The sequence below is a fragment of the Camelus ferus genome, chromosome 6 (assembly GCF_009834535.1).
Source record: "Camelus ferus isolate YT-003-E chromosome 6, BCGSAC_Cfer_1.0, whole genome shotgun sequence".
Taxonomy (NCBI): Eukaryota; Metazoa; Chordata; class Mammalia; order Artiodactyla; family Camelidae; genus Camelus; species Camelus ferus.
In genome coordinates, this window is record NC_045701.1 from 71,334,706 (window position 1) to 71,358,550 (window position 23,845).

Genomic DNA, 23,845 nt, shown 5'->3' on the forward strand with positions numbered 1-23,845 from the left:
GCATAGTGATTCGGTTATACGTATAAATATGTTCTTTTTCATATTCTTTTTATAGGTTATTACAAACTACTGAATATACTTCCCTGTGCTATACAGTAGGACTTTGTTTTATCTGTTTTATATATGTTAGCGTTTATCTGCAAATCCCAGACTCCTGATTTATCCCTTCCCCTCCTTTCCCCCTTTGGCAACCATAAGTTTATTTTCGGTCTCTGTGAGTCTCTTTCTGTTTTGTAGGTCAGTTCACTTGTGTCTTTTTTTAGATTTCATGTACAAGTGATGTCATATGATAGACAAATATCATATGAAATCTGTTAGTAGTTTATGCATTGGCCTTCCTATGTTGTGTGCTCCTGGTGGACAGACCCTAGGCTCAGTCCTCTTGTATATAACTTGTCCACATCCAGCATAGTGTAGGCCTCCATAAATTTTTGTTAAAAATAATTGAGGTGAGTAGATTAGTAATTAAGGAGAAAAATTGGAATATATGATAAATATGACCTTTGGGCCTTAGAAATATCAATAATTTTTTCCTGTTACTTATTTGTGTGGGTTTAAGAAAAAGTACAGCAAATAAACACCTTTTCACAATAAACTTTATTTTTACTTCATACCAAAAAAATGTACTTTGCAGTAAGTTTTAAAAATGAATGATATTTGAAGGTGAACTATTCCTTAAATTAGCTGCCATTGGCAGTTAAAGACTGTTTTCTTTCCTTAGGAGTGACTCTAAACATCTTTGTTCTAAATCTAAAGCAGTCACTTCAGTTATTTTTTTATTTTTTTTTGCCAACATTGGTTCTATTAAACATGCATGTATTTCTCAAAGTAATTTTTTTCCCCCCTAAAAGTACATTCCTGCCCCAGGGACATAGTGATCTGCCCAGTTTCCTAAGTAACACTGCAGTTTTAACAACTCACCTGATCTTTTCAGTTACCTGCAGTAAAAAATAAATAGATGTGCTGTGTTTATGCATGGATATATGGAATACCCTTTCAATTAATTGTTAATCTTCAGCATTCACCTTCACATTTATGATGTGAATTTAGTGATTTTCCTTGAAGTAAGGGTTTTTGAAATGTATTTGTTGCTTTTAATTGTAACCACCCCCGTCCCCATTCTTTTTGGCAAATGCTAATGTGATGCTTTTAGGGGAGGTGCTGACCCCCACACTCATGCTGTGAGAGGTCGTGCCCAAAGAAAATGAGGTCCAGATCAGGTGGAACAGAACTAGCGTAGCCTGTTTTCTCTCTAGGTTAATTGCTTGCCTGCTTGGGAACAATATTTTTATCTAAATTTATATTCATTTCATCATTCTGTTGTTCTTTAAGTTCAGTATTTAGATCTGTTCTATGGACTAGCTTGGCTTTGGGAATTTGATCTATTTTTTTTAGCTCAGTAATTTTCACAGTAGGTAGAAGCTTATCGGAATTACCTGAGGAAGAATTTCAAAATAAACGTATTGCAGATTCTTCTCCCACTCCAGCATGGTGGGGAATGTGTTATTTTGTAAAAGCTCCTTACATGATTCTGATAACCATTTGCCACTCCAGTTGAGAAGGAAGTTTTAACTTGGTAGAGATTTTAGCTTAACTTATACTTAGCCTTTTTTTTAAATCCCCTACAGAATTGAAAGGTCCCCTCCCCTCACACAGTACATGGTTCACCACACAAGAACAACTGTACATTGCTGTTGAAAGAGAGTTTTTAAAAATCTAGTGAAATCTTCTACACTTTAACCTACAGAGGCAGGGGTCTGTGGTTGGTGAGAAGGGGAAGCTCGGACACTTTCCCTGTCCTTTGCAATGCCTCGCCTGTGTGTTGTCCTTTTACAGTTTCTGTCTTGTGAGGGTAGACAATGACACTGTTAGAGTAAAACAACACAAATTAAAGAACCCATTAAACAGAGGGGGAACCAAGCAGTTAAATACTCCTAAGTGCAAATGGGGATGGCTATAGTTTAGTCTCTTTATTTTTTCCTTGCCTTCCTTAATTCTTTATTTCTACAATTTATTGATATGGGATTATTTGGGGATAAACAAAAAACTGGAACTGCATCTTGAATAGGAAGGCGGGCTACAGTGGTTGCTTGAGCCCATGCTCAGGCTCGCAGAGAAGGCGGGGCCCTCCGGCCCCACACAGATGGGCCTTCACTCCTGCGCAGGCCTCTGTGATGCTCTGGATGTGCTGCACAGCACGGTGGTTCCAGCCCATGGCTCCTGTAGTCCTCCTGCTCGAAGCACCCAGCTTCCTCTTGGCTCTTCCTGGGCTTGTTCTGAGTTCTCTTCCTTCTTTGTCTTCTCAGGTTTTTCCTGAGCAGGGAAAAACAGATTTTGCCAAGCTGTAAACTCTACCATTATTTGGGTTCACTTAAAACCTATCCTTTTACAAATACTGTTTGATACCACTAATCTGTGGAGTCTGAAAAATACAAGAAACTAGGGAATATAACAAAAAAGAAGCAGACTTACAGACTTAGAGAACAAACTAGTGTTTCCAGTGGGGAGAGGGAAGCAGGGAGGGGCGATCTAGGGGTAAGGGAGTAAGAGGTGCAAACTAGTAGGTATAAAATCAGCTATCGGACTGTATTGTACAACATACGGAATATAGCTGATAGGTTATAACAACTATGAATGCAGTGTAGCCTTTAAAAATTGTGAGTCACTGTATTGTACACCTGTAACTTTAATATAATATTGTACAACCGCCATCCTTCAATTAAAAAACCCAACAAAAAACTATCATTCTGTAACAATTTGACTGTTTCTCTTACTCCCTTCCCAAATCTTTACTAGGAAGGGACGTAGAGAAAAACATCCCTTCTATACTCAGCCCTAAGGCGTGAAGTTACTCTACCTCTTATGAAATAGCTCTCCAACCTGGAAATGGTCTTAAGAGAAATGTTTTAAGAGGGAAGGAGCACTAAACTGAATTTTAGGAGTGAGCATGATGTCTCTTTATATCTGCCTCAGTTTCTCTGTTATATAGATTCTGTAACTAGGAAGCTTTGCAGCTGGGAGTAGAACTAGGCTATAAGTCCCCTCAGAGAGAGACTTTTATTTCCCAGCATACCTTCACTGCACAGTAAAAACTTAGTGAACACTGAAAGGCACGCAGAGTGAAAAGGAAGTAGTCCACACAGAAATTCATACTTTTACAACAAAATAAGATGATTGGCTTAATAAACTGCATTACCTGGTTTTGGAAAGCCTTCAGTTCTTTCCTAAGTTGTGACCAGAGGAATTTACAAAATCGGAAGAATTTCGAATGTTCAAAGTAACAATTAGGAGTGGGAATGGAGTGGTAAAGTCGATCATTTTCTGCAGAGAGGTAACAGGCTGAAGGTTTAGCAGTCAGGGGTCATTTAATGTAGGGATTGAAGCATTTAATACCACTGAGCAGGGGTGAGTGCGGATCCAAGAAGCTTGGCCCAGAAGGTCAGGGCAATGTAAGAACCACCTGAGCCTCGTAAGAACGTTGCAGGACACAGTGCAGTGAATAACTGTGTGTAGAATAATAGGTAGATAATACTTATTTTCATTATTTTACTAAATAAATAAGCATTTTTAAAAAACACCATATTTCTATTTTAAATGGCTAAACATTTAAACATTGTGGTGCGTAGTTTCATCTTTTTACTCCAGAATGTGTCTGTCATTCCTTGAAAATGTGAGATAAATGTTACTAAGTCTGTAAAGGAGTGATAATATGTGCCCTCAGACGTCTTACTGACATACATCAAGCATGCAGAGCTGTGAAGTGATGGATGGTGTGTAAATAAAAGGCAGTATTTATTTTGTTTGGCTCAAGTTGATACTTTGGGAATTACTATTTTAAAATGCTTTTGAGTGCTTTTCTTACACTTTTAATTTTACGTCTGTCAGAAGTCAGCATTTTATAAATAGTGATCTTGAAGAAGCATTTTTTTAAATTAAACTTTTAATTAAAGGATAATATACCTACAGAGAAGTGTACAAAGACATATACACCTGATGAATTTTCATGACATCACATCCAAGTAACCAGCATCTAGATCCAGAAACAGAACATAACCAGAAAGAATACCCAAAGTTCCTGTGCCTTTTCTAGTCACTGTCCCTCTTTCCCCACTGCCCACAGCTCAAGGGTAACCACTGTCTTGATGTCTAGTAACATAGCTTAGTTTGAAGAAATGGTGTTAACATTTAATCTGAAAATTTTTGGAGAGTGCTTTAATAAGTTTAAGGTAAAGAAGAAAGCATGGCTGTAAACTGTCATCTTTTGTCTGCCTTGTTTCTCTCTGAAGGACTTTAGGAGAAGCATGATCGAACCTGAGCAAAGAGCTTAGACAGCTTACACTCAAGTACCTTGTTTGTGGAAAAGATGGAAGCTCTGTTCTGTACATTTTTCTGTTTTGAGGAGAAATAAAATTTGTAGTGTCACTTTCTTTTCTGCCTGTGTCTTTGGCTTCAAAGGGAATCACCACCTCTGCAGTTAGACTGAAGGCCTGTCTACTTTTGACATTCTGTCATCCGTGTTTCTTATTGCTTAAAATCAGCATGCTGATTTAGACTTATTCCCAGGACTCAGTAAGGTATGAAAAATGGATTGTTTCCCCTACTTTACACATTTTTACTTAAATTTCACTCAATGGGTACCTAACTTACAGTTAACTCTTGCCATATGGATGAGAGTGATTAATATAAGGTGGCTTGGATGGAATTTTCCAAACCATGGGCTTTATATTGTAAATCTCTGCCTATTGTAGTGTTCTTTGCATTCTAAAAAATTTCTTAGGATTTCAGTCAAATTTTTATTTGTAAATTGAATTGTCTCTTTATCTTTTACTGTTTAGGGAATGGAAGATTGTGTGTGCCTGTATGAGAGAGAGAGAGCATGCCCATCTGCTTTTAAGCTGAGGAAGTTGCCAGATTGGGAACCTCTGAATAGGAAAATTTACCCATTTAATAGTTGTCTTGTTGCCCTGCTAACTAGGTTCTCTTAGAGTTGACTGAGTTTCCAGTTTTAAGGCTATTAAACCATGAGACTTGATTCCCAGCTAGGACTACCAATCAGGAGTTTATCTGGTATAATTTTATTAGATTCCTTTTTATATGTTTTATATTCTGGCTATATTTTAAAAATTGTGTTAAAATATACATACTATAAAGTTTACCATTTTAACCACCTGTTTGTGTACAATTGACTATTTGGTTTTTAGGACTTTTATTTATTCATAATCAGTTTTAGTCAACAGATACTTAGTGAGGATCAGCTATGTACCTTGTGCTGAAGTTGGTAGATCAATGGCAAATTATGAAAGAAATGTAAATATGGTCCCTGTTCTCAAGGAAATTAGCCTCATGAGGGAAATAAGCTACATATACACACTGGTTAAATAATGATTCATGGTAAATAAGGCCTTGAAGGTTCAAGGAGAGCTTTGTGTAAAGGGGAGACTCAGCTTGGTGTTTAATTAGGGTTAGGAGCTGTCTAGGTTGAGAGGAAGGAGAGGGTAGGGAACTAAAATAGCATCCCAGCTATTTCAGTGTTAAGGCCACTGTCTTTCAGAGAAGCTTTTGTGTTTCTAGTTTTGACGCTCTCACTCTTCTGTTTTTAGAATAAGCTGAATATTTAGATGAGGAAATATTAGTAGCTTGTAATACTTTTAAGAGTCACAGAAACTAAACTTATGTAATTTGAGACACAGACACTTAATAAAAATCCAAACTTATAGTGATAGAAGGGTTAAACTTCCTAGCAGAATTCTATACAAATATCTGTGTTCATGCAGCATTAAACTTCCCAATATATTACCACTTGGGAGTAGGAATTTCATTAGCAAGTTTAGAACAATTGTGGTTATAGTTTTTATGAAAAATAATTGTACAAACATCAGCACGTAATGAAACACATTTATTGAAATTAATCTTGAATGTCTGCTATTCTGAATTCAGGTAAAAAGTTTAGAATGGATATATATAGTGTGTAAAGGGTAAGTTATGATTAATTATGAATAATATTGTACTGACACTTGATGGCAAAGGGTGGTGCCCCTTTTTTTTTTAGTATATGTCTATAATGGGTCAAAGGTTTCATCTGGGCTGAACATAATGTCTTACTGTAAGAAATACAAAGTTTAAACAATATATTTTCTTTCTCATATCTGCAGACAGGCAAGCATTCACCTGGGACCCCCGTGTTCACGTGACATCAAGAGGAAACGGAAACCTGTGGCCACAGCATCTCTGTCCAGCCCAAGTGCAGGTAATTCTGTGTTGTTATCCTTTATTGACCACCTACTGTATGTCAAGCACTAAATCATGTTTTATGTACCTTTTCCTTCAATCTTAATGATAAGGTATGTCATTTTATTCCCGTTTTACATGGGAAAACAGAATGTGAGAAGTTATTTGCCCCATGGCCAAACATTTTAAGAATTCAAACCTAGTTCTCTCTGACCCTGAAGTCCGTTCTTTTTCACTCTGTCACATGGCTTTCTTGAGTTTGAATTCCTGTATTCCACTATCAGCAATAGTCATCTGCACTTTTACTGTAGCACAGACAGGAAATTAGATCTGTGTTCATGAAAATCCTGGTAGGATGGCGGTTTGATGGTAGTAAAAGAGCCACATGGGTTTATTTACTTTCTTAATTCCATATATAGTACAATACATTATTACTGTTTTTATGTATAGTAGAGTGCTAACATTTTGTGATTAATGAAATTTCTAATTAAAAATAAGTTTTCAAGTTAAAATCTTTAAGTTTTCTGGGGGAAACTAGTTGGTAGAAACCAAAATAGTGGTTATCTTCAGTGGGGAGGGAGTAGTGACCAGAAGAGGACATAAAGAAGTCTTCTGGGATGCTGGAAATGCTCTATATCATGTGTGAACCAGGTAGGGGTTATATGAGTATATATACATGTAAAGTTTCATTGAGGTGCACATTTATGACTTAGTATGTTATGTTATCCTTAAGTGAAAAAGGTGGGGATAATTATGTATTTATATCAGCAAGAATGTTAGATGTGTATAGATATTTTTCTTGGAGTTAAGAGAAGATAGTTAAATATAGTTAGTGATCATAGGAAGTCCTTTGTGTTACTCAATATATTTTAGGATTAATTACTCTTGTTAAAAAAAGGCCTATCAGAGATACCTACGGTTATTTTATTGGTGGTGGTGAATTCACTCTGAAGGAATTAAATATATCATAGATTATTTTATTTTTTTCAAAAAATACTATATATTATATAGATCAAAGCAGTTGATAGCCGAGTAAAGAGTAGACCTCAGACGGATAGGAAATCTATCTAACTTTAGTTAGTAAATTCAGTGTACTCTGAAATTGACCTGTTAGAGCTTCTGTTTGGAACAGCTGCTTGATAATGGTTCATTCTGAACAATCTTAATCACAGGTCTGATGATCATAGTGATATTTTTAGTGATTGCCGCATGATTGTGCCCTGAGCTGAACATTTTGCATGAATTATTTCACTTAATCTTTGCAACAGCTTAATAAGGTAGATGCTGTTTATATTCCCAATTTACACCTGGGAAAAATTGAGGCTTAGAGAGGTAAAATCACATGCTGAGGTTACATGGTTGATAAATTGTAAAGCCAAGATCAGACCAACTTCCCTATGACTCTGGAGCTGCCCTCTTAAACACTGCAGGTGTTTCGTCTTGTGTGCAGTAGGATTGGTTCCAAACCGTGACTCCATGTCAAAACCCAGATCCTCATCCAGTCTGTGGTATTAGAAGCATTAAAATACAATCCTCCCCTCTTTGATCGTTTTGTTCTTTTCCCCCTTAATACCTGGCTTCTAATATTTAGCTTTTAATTGTTTCTAAGAGAACTGTTGAGAAGAGTTTACAATCCTTATTCCATATTCAAATCAGGATATGTACTGGGAGGTATTAAACAAGACTTGAGCATTAAACATTTCCCTTATTGAGCCCAACTCCTCCTCTCACTTGTTGACTAAGGCCTGCTTCGCTGAACATTTCCTTTTTTTTTCTATCCACAACCTGAGTGCCCCATGGAGGTGAAGGACATAGCCCAAGCCCGCGCCATCAGTCAGTAGAACAAATGGGCTTGCTCTGCCTAACATCGGGCCATCTCGGATTCCACCTCTTTTATAGAAATGAGTGATGAAGAGAGGTGCGTTCCGCTTTGCCGCTGTATTAATACACATCAGGGGCCAGCTCCTGGCACTAAATCACGCTCCCGCATACATCTGTTATCGAACTCTTCACCAGTGTGATGAACAAGACTGCAGATAGAGGCTTCCTTGTGTCATTCTTTATAGGATTTTCCTAAAAGAATAAATAGCTCAGATCTCTGCCAACACTCGCCCCTGTCACTGTGATGAATTCAGCTTCTTTCTTAAACATGCAGCCACAAATCTTTTCCCTTTTCCCCTCCCCCACTAGTGGAAAGTTTTTAGTTGAAATTGACTGGATTTAAAGATATTAATAAGGCTAGAAAGGTGAAGAGCAAAAAGGAATAACATACCTTCCTGTCTTTTTATACTAAGATTAACAAAGACCAGGGAAAGGGACCTTTTCAGAGGGTCATTAGGGAGATCCTTCTCGAAAGTGTAGCACCTCTATTTTTTTCTCTTTATCGCCACTCCCCTTCTCTTTATGGCTTTATAACATTCAGGTGTCTGGTGCACAGATCCACCCCTGGATCTTAGTAACTATAAATCTGCTTCTAAGTCTGGTACACCAGAACAGGGAATGCCCAGCTTGTGTTTACCTCATGCTGAAGTGAACTAGCTTATGTGTTCTTAAAGACTGTAACTGGAAAAGAAAAAAGTCTATTTTCTCCAAAATTTGAGACTAGGTAATTATAAGAAGTATAAGGAATTCAGATGAAAACAAGACTTCATTCTCCTTGAGGTGATTCTCTTCATTAGAATTGGCAGACCAGAGCTTTTGGTGTGCAAATCCCATTCCTTCAAAAAGGAAACTCATGGCTTTAGGTAAAGGAGAATTGGGGTGATAAGATGTTCTGTTAAGAGCCTGGACTGTTTTGGCCATTCCAAGAGCCATTTCCTGACCTCCTTCACCCTGGAATAGGATATGTGTTTTTGGAGCATCAGTCAGAAGAGTACCCAACAGTTAACCTGTTAATAGTTACATCAGATTTCAACTACCAGGTCAGGGAAGCTAGAGATGCATTTGCAAGGGCAGGAATTTTTCCCTGGTTTGCTCACTGATATACCCTCAGCATTTGAAAAATAATTCTCTGCACATTATTTGTTTCTGTGAGTAAGTGAATAGAATCTTAAAGTTGAAACAGTTATTCTCAATATTATTCTAACCTTGTGATTGGATCCAGTAGTTCCACTTTGGGTTGGCCTTTGTCTTGGGAGTCATAGGGCAGATTCTTATTGCCTACTATGCCTTTGAATTAAATTTAAATGTTTTTTAAAGTTAAAAGTGTTTTTTAAAATAAATATTGAATGGTTACAAAAGGACATTTATAGAAGATATGTAAGGGGTAAAGAAAGACAATACAGCAAATATTCGTGTACCCACCATCCACTTTAAGAAAAGAATAGCACCTTTAAAATTGTCTTCCCACTGTCCGAGGTAACCATTATCCTGGTATATATTTCTGGTTAGTCATTTGTCATTCTTTTTTTTTTTTTTTTAAATAGTTTTAACAGATGTATGTATCTCTAAGCAATAAATTGTCTAGTTTTGCATGTTTTAAATCTTGTGTAAATAGAATGCCATGTTTTATAAGTTACAGGTTTCACCCAGTTATGCTCTTAAAATTCATTTATGTCCTATTCTACCAAAATTCATTCTTTTTTTTTTTTATGGCCATATATGTGGTATTCCAATGTATGGGTATGGTGAACATACTGCAATTAACCATTCTTGATGGACATTTCGATCATATTCTAATGCTGTTTTATGCTATTGTGAAAAATACTGTATCGTTTTCTGGGAGAACATCTGCAGAAGTTTTTCTTGGCCATTTCACAGCTCTTAGGATGGCTCTGTCACAAAACAGGAAATAACACATGTTGGGAAGGATGTGGAGAAACTGGAAACCTTGTGCATTGCTGACGCGAATGTAAAATAGTGCAGCTGCTGTGGAAAACAATACAGTGGTTCCTCAAAAATTTAAATGTAAAATTACCATATGATCCAGCAATTCTGCTTCTGGATACATACCCACAAGAATTGAAAACATGTATACCCATGTTCATAGTAGCATTATTCACAGTAGCCAAAAAGTGGAAACAACCCAAATGTTCATTGCTGGATGAATGGATAAACAAAATGTGGTATATACATACAATAGATGATTATTCAGCCCGAAAGCTTCATTATTCAGAATGAAATTATAACACATGTTACACATGAATGAAGGCAACATGTTAAGTAAAATAAGCCAGACACAAAAGGATGACTTCTGTATGATTCCACTTATGAGAGGTACCTAAAGCAATCAAATTCATAGAAGCAAAGTAGAATGCTGGTTGCCAGGGGCTGGGGGAGAAGGAGAATGGGGAGTTATTGTTTGATGGGTACAAAGTTTCCACTTGGGATGATGAAAAAGTTCTGGACATGGATGGTGGTGATGGTTATGCAACAGTGTGAATATACTAAATGCTACTGAACAGTACACTTAAAAATTATTAAACTGGTAAATTTTATGTATATTTTGCCACAATAAAAAATATCTAGCAAAAAAAACCCCGTTTCTCTAGGATAGAGTTTTTTCAGTGTGGTTGATGACCGTGTAGTAATAGATAGGTATAGGTTTGTGAAATTTATATTCAGTTAAATATAAGTGAATTAGCATGCACGTGTGTGAGATAGCTATTTGGGTTGTGACATCAAATGTATTTCTTGCTGCTGTGGTTGAGGTTCCAAAATCTTTGAAAGCCACTGCCCTTAAAAAACTCTTGTATATGTGCCATAGAGTAATAGCTTTTCAAGATTTTTTTAAAACGATAACCTACAGTAAGAAATGCATGTTTGAGTATGTACTGGGTGTACATGTAAATCTAAAGTAAACTCTTGGGTGTACACTGATATTTTCTGTTCTTTCTCATTAAGACAAAAAAGACTATTGGTCATGACCCACTACGTTAATTTTGTAACCCATAATTTGAAAATTATTTTTCTAAGAGTGGGTGGTATAGCTCAAGTGGTAGAGCGCATGCTTAGCATACACAAGGTCCTGGGTTCAATCCCCAGTACCTCCTCTAAAAATAAATAAGTAAACCTAATCACCTCCCCCTACACCAAAAAAATTTTTAAAGAAAATTGCTTTTCTAGGTTACATTCCTGGGAATGAAATGGCAGAGTAAAAACCGAAACTTTTCTAGATTGCTCTATTTTACTGTACGTTTGTTTTCAACAGAGTGGGTGTGATGCTTTGTACTGCTCTGCTCAGGGGGCATTTGGAAATGTGAGGACAGTGTTTGTCACAATGACTGGGGAATGCTTTTGGCATTCAGTGAATAGGGTCCAGAATGGTAAGTGTCCTGAAATATACAGGACAGCCCTGCACAAGCAATGGTTATCCTGTCCAGAATGTCTTAATGTCCTTGTTGAAAAGTAGCGGGCCTGGTTATGGGATTTTTCTGCCATTTTCCTTATTGTTCAATATTTATTGGTGACACTGTCAAATTGGAGGCATAGGATGTTATAGAATGAGCAGAGGGGGCTTGGAGTCCAATATATGAATTTGAGTCTTGCTGCTTAACCAGCTCTGTTGTGTCTTTGAACATTTATCTACTTTTTCTATGCTTCAGTTTTCTTTTTTTTTTTTTAATTGAAGTATTATTGATTTACAATGTTGTTTTATTTTCTGGTGTACAGCATAGTGATTCAGTTATACATTTACATACATTCTTTTTCATTATAGGCTATTACAAGATATTGAATATAGATCCCTATGCTATACAGTAGGACCTGCTGTTTATTTTATATATAGGAATGTGTATCTGTGCCTCCGTTTTCTGATTCAGGAAATGGAGATGACAATACCTACTTCTAAGAGTTTGCATTAAGAAGTAAGATTATAAGTATGCAGCGCTTACATAGTACAGTGCCTGGCACTTAAATGCTGAATAAGTGATTATTACTAGATTATCAATTTGTACTACTGAATTTATTCATTTGTTCAATTAAACCCATTTTCTGAGGTGGAGAAATACTTATTTTACTTAAATCTTGCCTTTATTTTTTGGTTAAAAAAAAAAAGAGATAACTCTTATAGGGCTGCTTGGTCTAATAGGACATAAGCTATAAGGATTAAGACAGTTTTCTCTTGATGGATCTCTCATTCTAACTTGTCTAACTTGATTTTTTTTCCTCTTTACTTTTATTGTAACAACCTTATCAGTTCACATGGAGGCAGTGGAGCCAACCACACCAGCATCACAGGCCCCCAAGTCTCCAGACTCTGAGTGGTTGGTTAGGACCTCTGCTGCAGAGAAAGCCACAGACTCAGCTGCAGCTACGTTTTTTAAAATGCCACAAGAAAAGAGCCCTGGATACAGCTAGAAAGCAGGACTTCACCCACCAAGAGCCGACTGGATGTTTGAAACAAAGTTAGACTTTGTATCATATTATCTTGCATATCTTAATTGACATTCCCAACCCTTTCACCACCAGGACTGACTCCTCTTCAAACAAAGAACTCTCTTAGAAAATCATGTTGTGGAAATCTTTTTTTTTTTTTTTTAATTGTAAAATATTGGGGCAGCAATTTTTATTTTTAAAAAGCTCATCCTGTGCTATATTTGTTACATTGCTATTGCTGTCCCAACAGTTACCTACAGCTCTGTTTACAGAGCTGTTACTTTTTTGCAGGTATGTCTTTTTTCTTGAAAAACTAGTAACTGCTTTTGCAAGTTTTTTGGGTAGAGCTTTTAATACCATTTGAGGAAGTTCCAGATTTGCAGTCAGTTCCAGACAAATTTGAACACAGGGTTAAGACCTGTGTATGGAATTGTTTGCAGGAGATAAGGCTTGCCTTTGAGCCTGGTCTTCATTCAGGCAGAGTGCCAATGAGAAAAATCTAGCAAGTTCTCGATTTGGAGCCTCAAAAGAGACACCAGCAGCGTGGGCCTTGGGAACTTACTCCATTTTTGTAGACAGCCTAATGGGATCGTCAGCAGCTGCGCTGGACTTTGCCTCATCTCCAAAGTTCATGTTCTGCCAAAAGAGGACCTGTTATGTATCTACACAGATTGGTGTAAAGAAGATGGGTTAGGTGTTCAGCAACTTTAAAATAGTCAGTGGATTGTATCTTAATACTTCATGTCGCAGTGTAGTAAGCCTTTATGTACTAAACGAGATTTTTATTGTTAGTATTATAGGTCAATAACCTGCAGCAGAAATTCATACTCTATTATAATAACGGCTTCTCGGGGCCATACCTTGGAGAGGAAAAATGCTTTTTTGTCATGCCTTTCTACTTGGCGTGTTTATGAGGGCTCAGCTGCACGTAGTTATATACACAGCCGTGCCTGAAGTTGGATGCCCCTTTGTCAGAATGAGGAATAAGTGACTGCCTCAAGCTGCTGGAGAAAAGCCACCCTTTCTAAAAAAGCATTATCAAAAGTGTCATTCAGGGGCCTGGTTGACAGAAGGGCTCTTTCTTTGGGCAAATTGAGTGCTTTTATTCTGAAATACACTGAAGCTGTTCTCCAGCGCCCGCTGCCCAGGCGACTTTCTTGAGGAACTCCCACTCCTGCGCCTGAGCCGGTGCTGAGCGGGACAGAGCCTCCTCTCCCTGCGCGCGGTTGTCCATTTTTCTCACACAGATTGCAATGGTGAGCTGCTCTGTTGTGTTCCTTTAGAGATCGTTGTCCTTTTCAGTGGTAGCTCCAGAATGTCCTTATCGGTGGGGTGAGTGTGAATCTAGTGGGGAGGAGGGACTTGAAACTAAGCTTACATAGCACTTTATGCAAGGCTGAGAGCATGGAGGGGGGGCAGGCGGAGGTGCCGGAGTGAGGAGGAGCACTAAAGCCAGCGCAGCATCCCCAGGGCCACTGGGTTCCCCTGCATAGCGGGTGCACCTCCCCTCCCTGTGGCTGCGCCCACAGGAGAGAAAACAGTGTCTGTTGAGTGTAAGTGGCTCTACTCAATTGTTTTAGTGATGAGGGTAGGTTTTTGTTGTCATATGTACATTTTTACCTAGTCCCCATAGTGTCCTAAGGCACGTATTTCTAACATAACTTGTTGGATTTAAGGGAGAACTCCATGGACGTAATTTTATTTTCTTTGCACTGAGCTCCAGTGGCTCATGCAGAGATGGGTCCTGTGATCGTGGCCTATTGAAGACCCTGCAGTCCAGGCAGCATCTCTTCTTCATAACATGTGGCCTAATAGTTCTTCCTACATGTGATTAAAAGTAATTTATACATACAACTTTATTTATTTTAAACATCTCTGTGGTGACAGAGTTTAGTGACTTGCCCCAAATCATATAATCAAGCTAAGGCTTAAAATCCCAGACTTTAAGACTTTTCCTGCCCTAGGTTATAATCTTTTTTGTTGTTGTTGTTTACAACCTGAGTCACTCTGAGACCCATATTTTTGAAACGGTATGCCATGAATGTTTATCATTTTTGAGGTATGCTCTCCTACTATTTTGAATACTTTCAACAGGGAGCACTCAAAAATGCCGTATGTACCTGTAATAAGTAGGAAAGGAAGTTAATTGCCTAAGAGACTAGCCATTAAGCACACAAATACTTTTCCAACACAGGGTTGTAAATTGCGCTGCTTATTTTAAGCTGCTGCATGAGCATGCTTACAAAATTATTAACTGACTTATTCTGCTTGTTTTTTTGTATGAGTCCATTCCAGAGAAATAACCTTAGAATCAAGTGTCTTTTGAATCTTAAATTTTAAATTTCCTTTTTATATGACAAAGTATATAATGTCATAAATCAAGAAAAATCTGTTACCTTTCAACAAAAGATAATTTCACAATCAGGTTTTGTAATGTGTTAAAAAAAAAAAACTGTGATAGCTTGACTTCCTTTGAGGATGATCATTGAGCTCACATGTGTTTGATCTGCTCAAAAGTAATAACTGAAGCAGAGTTCCACAGTTCTTATTTCAGGGTTCTGATTTTTCCCAGCTGGCTGCACAGTCTGCCTGTCTGAATCCTAATCTTGGGTATTTTTCACAGTGGGCAAAGGCAAGACATTATCTACTTGCATGAGCATTATTCCTAAAGGATAGTTTTGCTTATGAGTTTAAGGGAATTTGAGATTGTTTTTCAGATGCAGTATTTTAAAGGGAAAAACTTATTTTCATCAAAACTCGTGTTGCTTTTTGGTAAGAACTGTTCAGAAGAAGAAATTAGTAGCTGTTTAATGGTGCTAAATTTGGGAAGGGCAGGGTATGATCTTTATTGAGTGGTCTGTTCTTGATAAATAGGCCTCATTTAGCACTGAATTCTTTAGAAATCAAATGCAGTTGAAAATTTCAGTAGGTGTTCTGTGCGGTTCAGTGGGTTTGTAGATGTAATTCTTGGTGTATTTGTGGGAGACGGCGAGCTGTGAGTCTCTCTACTCCACCATCTTGGTACCTCCTGCCTGAAAATTTCAGATGACGTGGTTTTGCTGGGCTATAGAAACAGGCTGCAAATAAGGCCATTTTGGCAACAAAATGACCAAAAGCTGAAATAAAGCTTCTTAATCTGTGATACTTATTGCATCCTTTGCTAAGAGCAGCACCTAGGACAGGTAGTTAAACCATTTCTGAATCCAAATAGATGAATGTGATACATCCTTGCATTTGGAATCAGAAATGCAATCTAGACCATAGCATAGCAAGTTCTGATGCTGCAAAGTACAGGGGCAGAGTGACCACAGATGTCATTTAGAGTTGAACAAGTCACAGAATGTCACAAGTAAGGAGTTAGGCTGGCGTTGTCATTGCTGATGTGATGGGGTCTCCACTTTGGCTCCAGGCAGAGACTCCTGGTGATGCATGATTCATTTTCAGTCTTTGCTTTATTTTGACTTCATTACCATGGTTCCGAGCACAAGCTTTTTAAAAGTTTCCTGGGGAGAAGGCTATGTACAGATCTCAGCATTAGAAGCTGTATTCAGCATTCTGTATGTTTGGTGAACCTTATCTGAGCGGGAATGAGAACAGAGTGGCTTTCTCTAGCAGCTGTGGATACAGTCTAGTTGGGGGCATAGCTTACAGGATGTCTCATGGGTTCATGGAATGGCAGGAGAGGAAGAAGCAGTTTGATCTTGCTGTCAGCTGCTCCCTTTGTTAATGTTTGAGCTGCGCATTTTACTTGTCAGTATTTCCTTATCTCCCACTCCATTCATGACAGTTAGTGGAGTTACTGATAGTGACAGCAATCAAGTTGGGTTCCTACCCAATTAGAAACCTGGTACAGAGGGAAAAGATGAGGAAATTGGTGGGTTCTGCTGTTAGCACAAAACAGATGAACATCAAATGCCTGGGAATAGCAACATCAAAAAGAAACAAGGAAATTTGAGTGATCTTGCTGCAGACTCTGAATTATAAGGTTTTTAACAAGCCCAGCAAAACAAACTTATGGCCAAAAGAAGAAACTTTCTTGATACTGCACTGAACTTGGTAAAATTGCCAAATGTGGAGAATAAAAATTTTTTCAAGCATGGTATTGAAGAGTGGGGCAGATCCTGAAGATGGTCACCAGGGAAAGCAATCTTGGCAAGGTCCAGAGTGGGATGGCAAGGGGAGGAGAGGGAGAGATGCTTAGAGCAAGGGTGCTGAGGCCCTTAGGCCAACAGCATCAACACATTCTCTCTTCCACCAGATCTGCTGAATCAGAAACTGAGGGCAAGGCCCAGCAGTCTTTTACAGGCCCTCCAAGGGATTCCGGTGCACACTGATGCTTGAGAACCGCAAGCTTTGCCACAGTTGAAAAGAAATGTTTTAATATACTGGTATCCCCCCGAGGCTCTGAGGTGCTTTTATATTTTCCTCCTTAAGTATAGAGGTGTTTTTGTACAGTTCTTTGCAGAAACTGTTAAATGTCTTTATTTCCTATACTTTTCCCCTCAAGCTCCTGAAAGATCTCCTGGAAACACTGAGAAAGGATGATGTGGAGAAAATGCCATTGAGGCCGTTTTTAGATGGATGGAAACAACCTTTTAAAAGTGGATTAAAATATAACAATGGAGTTTTAGTCTGTGAATGATAGTCATGTTTTACAGTTGACAGTAAAACATTAGTGTAAGATACTGCCATCCGTGATTTTATGATACTTGTTCGTTACATCTTAGTTTCATGTGAAAATGCCATGTATTTTCCAGTATCATCATGATGACGACTTTAAGGTGTGGCTCACAAAAATGAAACAAATAATTGGAAAGAAAAACCACCCTGAGTACATAGCTATTGTGTAATAAACACCTGTTGAGTTATTGGTAATCTTTTGCTGGGAATTAATCTCAGTACTTCAGAGCGTGTGAAAACCGATTTTCAGTGATGCCACTTAATCACACCCCGTTGTCTTTGTTTTACATTTCAGCTAGTGATGCTACAGGGGTTGGGGGCCAACAGTAGCAGCATGTTATATTTTTTTGTTGTCTGACTTACGGATTTGGTGTTTCAGAATATAATCATCTTAAAGCTTTGAAATTAAGTCATGGCCATTTCTTTAGATGTTATTTGGCCCTACTTTATTACTAAAGCCTACAACCCGAAGCTCTGTCTTTCTGGGAGTATGTGTGACTATGGAGGAGTGCGCTGGTATCACTTCCTCAGGTGCTCATGTTTTGTGCCTGGATCTTTATTTATAAAAGGGACTGGGTGATGACACGGAGAGGCCAGTGCTATTGAAAGTCACATGTTACTCACAGTTCCCCTAAAAACATGTGGCATGGCTCGACATGCAGGGTCGCAGGACAAACACCAGGTTTACGTCAGCAGGCAGAAGACCCGGAGCAAGTGATAGGTTTAGGCCAGAGCCTTGATTGGAGTTTTCCCCAGAAAGGCTAAGCAGGGCAGGGAGAACAGTTCAGGAGTGGCTAGTGAATAATTCCACGGCCTTTGGGCTACATTGTGGGCTCCAGTTGCCTGGTGCTTGGCCCTGGGATCATTGCTTCCTGGGGTGTGCAGGCCAGATGCAGGAGGAATGGCTCCATCAGGCCTGGTTAGTCTGCATGTCAAGAACACGAACGTGCTGCGGGCTGAGTCCTTCGCCATCTCTAAGAACTGGCCAGCCCTGGGAAGGGCGGTCTCTCTCCAGCCAGAAAGGTTTTTTAAGATGTCAAAAAACATGATTAATACACATGTATAGGGTGTTTAACTCTTCTTTCAATTCTTGTAGTCTTTTAAAACACCATATAATTTTTCCCTTCCATCTTGAAAACCAGTTAAAAGTACCTCTGGCCAAAATGTTAGTGTTACTAGATATTATCAAGGTGTGAGGACATAAAAGTACTTTAAAGATGTAAATTATGAAAATTATGAAAATGAATGGTTTTTTTTTTACCTAAAAGTGAGTTCTGACCCTTGCAGATCCCTCATTCAAATATTTTTCATTGAAAAAAGGAAAGAAAATGTCAAGGAACTTACAAACGGCCTTGGTGACTTTGACTGGAATCACCCTGTTTGACTATGTATAGATTTTTCATCTTGCTCCTCCCAGTGGGCCATGTATTTCTCCATGAAACATCTGCCACCCCAAAATCATGCTGATAATTTGAATTGCTCTAAATATCTCATTCAACCTCCCACCTGTTGTCAGCAGCTCTTGCAAACTGGCCATTTTAAACCCTTCCAGCCCCCACCTTTCAACCCTGGCAGCTCTCACCCTCCCCTAACAGACAATAGAGCATTCGGCGGGAAACCCCAGTCAGTCACCTTCGTGTACACCCTTCCTCACCTCTTCTTTGTCTTTGTCTTGCCTGTCCTGCCCCTAATGAATCCTTTCTTCTACACTCTCCCTTCATCGAATGCCTTGCTTAGTACAGCTTCTCCTGACATACGGCTTTGCTTTTAAACACGTTCAAAGTCTCCCCCTTCAAACAAAAATACCCTTCCTCAACCCCTTGAACCCCTTGACTAGCACTGAAGTACTGCCCTCTCCTACACTTTCTGTCCGTTGTTAATTCCACTGAAGCAGTAGTTTTTATGGCTGCGCCCTGTGATCATCTCGGAAGATTTTTTTAGAATCCTGATTCTCCCAACTGAACCACAGACCAGTCACACCAGAATGTGGTGGAACAGCCTTTTTAAAGCAAGGACATGCAGCCACCGTGCAGCCGGGGCTGAGAGCCAACATGCTAAAATCTGGTCGTACCCTCGCCGCCATGAAAATTGTTCTTGCTGGGTCCCGCTGGTGACTTTAGCTGCCAACATTTAGTCCTTAGGTTGATCTTTATGTCTTGATACCATATCATCTCTTCTTTTCTGGAATTCTACCTTTTCTGACCCTGCCCACCTGACTTTCCTTGTACTTACTTGCTCTTTTTTAGCCTCCACAGGTGGGCAGGTTGGTGTGGAGGTCAGTCCAACATAGACTGACTCTGCTCTCACCTCCAGTACTTCAGTTAACACCTATGTGCTAATGAATTCCTTTTGCCACACCATCATAACGCACTGGCCTAAAGCACAGACCTGGAGCGAAGCACTACCTGCAGTAATAATGACTGTAAGGCCTACTCAAGGTGTCTGTTCCCACTTTTTGTTCCTCCTTCAAGCCCACTGAAGTAGGAAGTGGGAAGAATTGCTGACCACGTTAGTCAGATTCTAAGATGGATCACCCTTATTTACTAGTGGGTGGAGTTGCTGATCATGAAAAGTCAGGCTGCACTGTGGTCCCCCATCTGCTTTCTCCTTTCCAGGGTGTTGGACTGGTGAGGAGGCCTGGGCCCGCTTCTCCCTAGGAGGAAGCTACTCCCATCTAGTGCTCACTTCAGTTTTTTTTATTTGCTGCAGTTGGTAAAGATTTTAGTTTGGGTTTAGGGGATGAGACAGACCCATTCCTTCACCACTTTTGACCTTGGGTACCATGTTGGAGCTTACTTTATCAGACAAGTTTTTATTAGGGTCTCAGGCACTATTCCTACTGCTGATAAAGTGGGACTTGATTTCCCACTTCACTACCATCACCGCATGCTGCCTCTGGAGCTGTGTGTAGGGGTTCCATCCTCACCAGAAGGGACGCTGTTCCTGGCTTCTGGGCACCACTAGTTTCTGATTCAAAATCTGGGATGGCTGGATCAAATTAGTAGTCAGGTGCCTATGTCCTACCTCCAGGAATGTTTAGCTTCCACTGGGAATGGATGAATTCTTCAAGCGTAGGAGGGCAGTTTAGATGCTGAACAGCCGACAGGGATAGCAAAGGTCCATTAGAGCCATCGCCCTATTCACTGATTCAACAGGCATGTACTTGGCACTCACTAAGCAGGCTTCCTCAGGAATCTCTTGGGGAAGAGGGTGGCTGCTCCAAAGCAGAATATTCCTGGTTTCCTTAGATATACTCTGCTTGAACCAGTAGATAGTAGAACCTATCCAGAGCCCATCATCCTACTACCATTACTACTACTACTAATGATATTAATAAAATAAATTTTATTAAAAGTAATATTTGCTGAGTATTATATGCCATTTGTAAATAGCATCTCAATCTTCAACAACTCTAAGATAAGTGCTTTTATCTCTATTTTAAAGCAACGAAATACTCTCAAAGCTAGAAATTAATTTACTCAAAGTCACAGCTAGTTAAGTGTCAACGAGGACTCAAATTTTAAGTCTGTTTGATGCTAGAGTTTCCATTGCCAACTGATACCCTATGCTGCCCCTTTTCATAATATTGGTGAACTATTGGTGGGCATGTATATCTGAAATAAACTACGTGCCCCCCAGCCCAGAATCGGGTGTCTGGTGAGACCCTTTTACTTCATCTACCTGTTACTCCTGATGAGCTCCCTGTCAGAGCAGCTGGGAATGGGCTGGTCTCTTCTCTGTGCCTACATATTGAAAGAAGATGGCCAGTTTCTGTGGCATTCTCTTAAAAATGGGCTACTTTTATTTTTGAAAGTGACTAGAGCAAAAGTCAATATAATCTTCCAAACCTATGGCAATAAAAAATATTGCCCTTTGTGTGCCAAAGCAAAACTGGTCCCTGAACTAGGAAGACATGACTTTGAGTTGTTAGTTGCTGTTAAGACTATTCTGACTACTTGCTAAACATCTCACAGAACTGCTAGCAAAATAGCTGTCTTAATTAACAGTCTTGGCCTTTATAAACATCCTTCCAAATCAGTAGATGTGTATAGAACACGTTTTATGCCAACCATTCTGCTAGGAGCTGAGTATGCAAAGAGGAAAGGCATTTCTAGTGTTACAAAGTTTATGGTCTTCTGAAGAAGAGACAAGGAAAGCAAATATTACAATGTAGAGTGATACATTTTGAGACAAGAATATCAGGGTTTGGGGCAGCAAGGAGGAAGCCACTCTTAAATTGAAATGAACACGGAGGATTCGAAAAATACCACACACAGTCTTGAAGGATGAACAGGAGCTCAGTGAAGAAGAAAGGATGAGGCCATTCAAGGGTAAATAGCATGGTCTGCTCAGGCCACTGCAACTATTTTGGCATCGCTGATGTATAAAGCACGTGGAGGAGCAAGGAGAGGTAGGCAGGAGACAGTGAGGGGCCCTGTGTACACTGGCTTACCCATTGATTTGGAGAGCTGTGATAGTATTCCTCTCTGTGCAGTCACGGAAACCCTATTGCAACTGGTGTTTGTGCAAACAACGTGCTGGAACTGAGATGTAAACTGGTTTGCATCTCCTTGTTCCCCTTTCTGGAAAGTATAACCAGGTCCACCTATTTGTAGGAGCTGCTGACATATTTAGGAGTAAATTAAACTGAATTGGAAAGCTTCTACCATGGCTGACCGATTCCCTTATGTGTTCTATCATGATACTAGTCTGAAAGTACTCTCCTTGAACCATCTTATCTTGGTAGAACTTAATGCATAACATGATGGTCTTAATTCCTAGAACTGTTTTTTAGTAACAGTTTGTTGCTATCAACCACCAGTTATGCATTTGGGGCTCTATTTCTTGGTGGAGACAGAAGATTTGTGTTGATCCATTCACACGTTTTAGATCAGGGACCTTTGCAATCTTTGCAATTTCAAAGCTGCAGAAAGTGTCCATAGGGTGAAACCAGTGCAGCTGGCCCACACTAAGCTCTGATCCCATCCTAGGAATAATAAAATGAGCTAAACCCTTTGAAACTTAAACAAAGCCAAGTAAGTGGTTTTGGCCCACAGTGGTGAGTTATGGCCCTTTTCTGGCGAGCCACATTAATACGACTCAGTGCCTCCTCTCCACATTTTCTGGGGTCCTTGATTCAAAACTGTAAAAAACATTTCATTTTGAAATAATTTTGGACTTCCAGGGAAGTTGCAAGAAGAGGACAGAGTTGCCATAGGCCTTCCTCCCAACTTCTAATGTTAACAACTTCACACAGCTGTGGTACAAGTATTGAAACCAGGAAGTGACCATTGACACAATCCTACTAACTAAACTACATACTGTATTTATATTTCATCTGTTTTCCCAATAATGTTTTTTTCAATACAGGATCCGTATTCACCGGTGTCTCCTTCTGGGCTTTCTATTCTATTCCACTGGTCTATTTGTCTCTTTGTGCACAGTACCATGCTGTTTTAATTATGGAAACTTAATATTTTTAATGTCTGGGAGAGCTAGTTGCCTCTTTTACTTTTTCAGTGTTTTCCTGGCTATTCATACATGTTTGTTTCTCTGTGTAAACTTTAGTATCAACCTGTCTAACTCCATTAAAAAGTGTGTTGATATTTTTATTGAGATTGTATTATATTAACTAAAGGAAAACGGACACCATTACAATTTTGAGTCATCCTATCCAAGAACAGGGGATGTATTGTTCAAGTCTACTTTTGTGCTTTTTCAGGGCTGTTTTAAAATTTTCCTTCTATATGTTTTGCACATTTCTTGTTAAGTTTATCCTTAAGTATTTAATCTTTGTTGCTAGTAAATGGGATTTTCTCTGCCATTGTGTCTTCTACTTGGTTGTTATTCTTATACATGAAGGCTGTTGGTTTTTATATGCTAATTTTTCATCCTGCTACCTTACTGAATTCCTTTACTTGTTGGGTTCGTTCTATCATTGATCATTGAGGGTCAAAAAATATCTTTCTAAATGCACGGAGCAGTGGCAAGAAATGAAAGAATCTATAGAGGTCAAAAGTGACGTGAAAGCTTGACCCTTAGGAGGCACATAAGACAAAAGGCATCTTTAGCCCTGAAGGTATCAGCTGAGACCTGGTTTCCTTGAGCCTCTGTCATGATGACTGTGATGGGTGTATGCAATGAAGCAGGGTCTGCTTAAGGCAGAGCGAGGGCCCTGTAAGTACTACACCCAATACTAAATAAACCCACCAAGCAGAAATAACAGCAAGGAAACATGCCTTTCTTTACCTTGGCCCTAGATGGAAGAAAAGCTTTTTTTTTTTTAAGCCCAAAAATACTTAACAAGTTGTCCCTTATAGAGGTTTATGGCCCAAATTTATACTAGTGTGATCCAAAATACTGCACATAGGAATTTAATTTACAGTAGACCTGGGTAGGTAGTAACCCCAGATGACTGGCAGAAGCAAACACACATTCTCTCTGGAGGAATGAAACTTCAATCTAGGTAGCAAAGAACTCCCACAGTTAAAAGTTACAGAGACTATGGGTGGCTTGCAGTTAAAAACCACAAACCAAAGAAGGAGAGAGGATACCATGAGTGCAAGCCACCAGAAACAACACACAGGAGAATCAGACTCACAAACACCTTAGATATGGTACT

The 23,845-nt window shown here is 39.1% G+C and overlaps 1 protein-coding gene across 5 annotated transcripts in view; it reads left to right on the top strand.

The window, feature by feature from the left end:
- Window positions 1-23,047, top strand: part of GPATCH2L (G-patch domain containing 2 like) — a 57,240-nt gene extending 34,193 nt beyond the window's left edge. For 3 of the 5 annotated variants that reach the window (XM_032482418.1, XM_032482417.1, XM_032482419.1), the window contains 2 exons: window positions 6,153-6,247; window positions 12,365-23,047. In XM_032482418.1, coding sequence (XP_032338309.1) covers window positions 6,153-6,247; window positions 12,365-12,525 — 256 coding nt within the window. In that variant the 3' untranslated portion in view covers window positions 12,526-23,047. The remainder of the gene's footprint in view (window positions 1-6,152; window positions 6,248-12,364) is intronic. The other 2 variants (XM_032482421.1, XM_032482420.1) reach the window with 1 other exon arrangement.
- The last annotated feature ends 798 nt before the right edge of the window (window positions 23,048-23,845 follow it).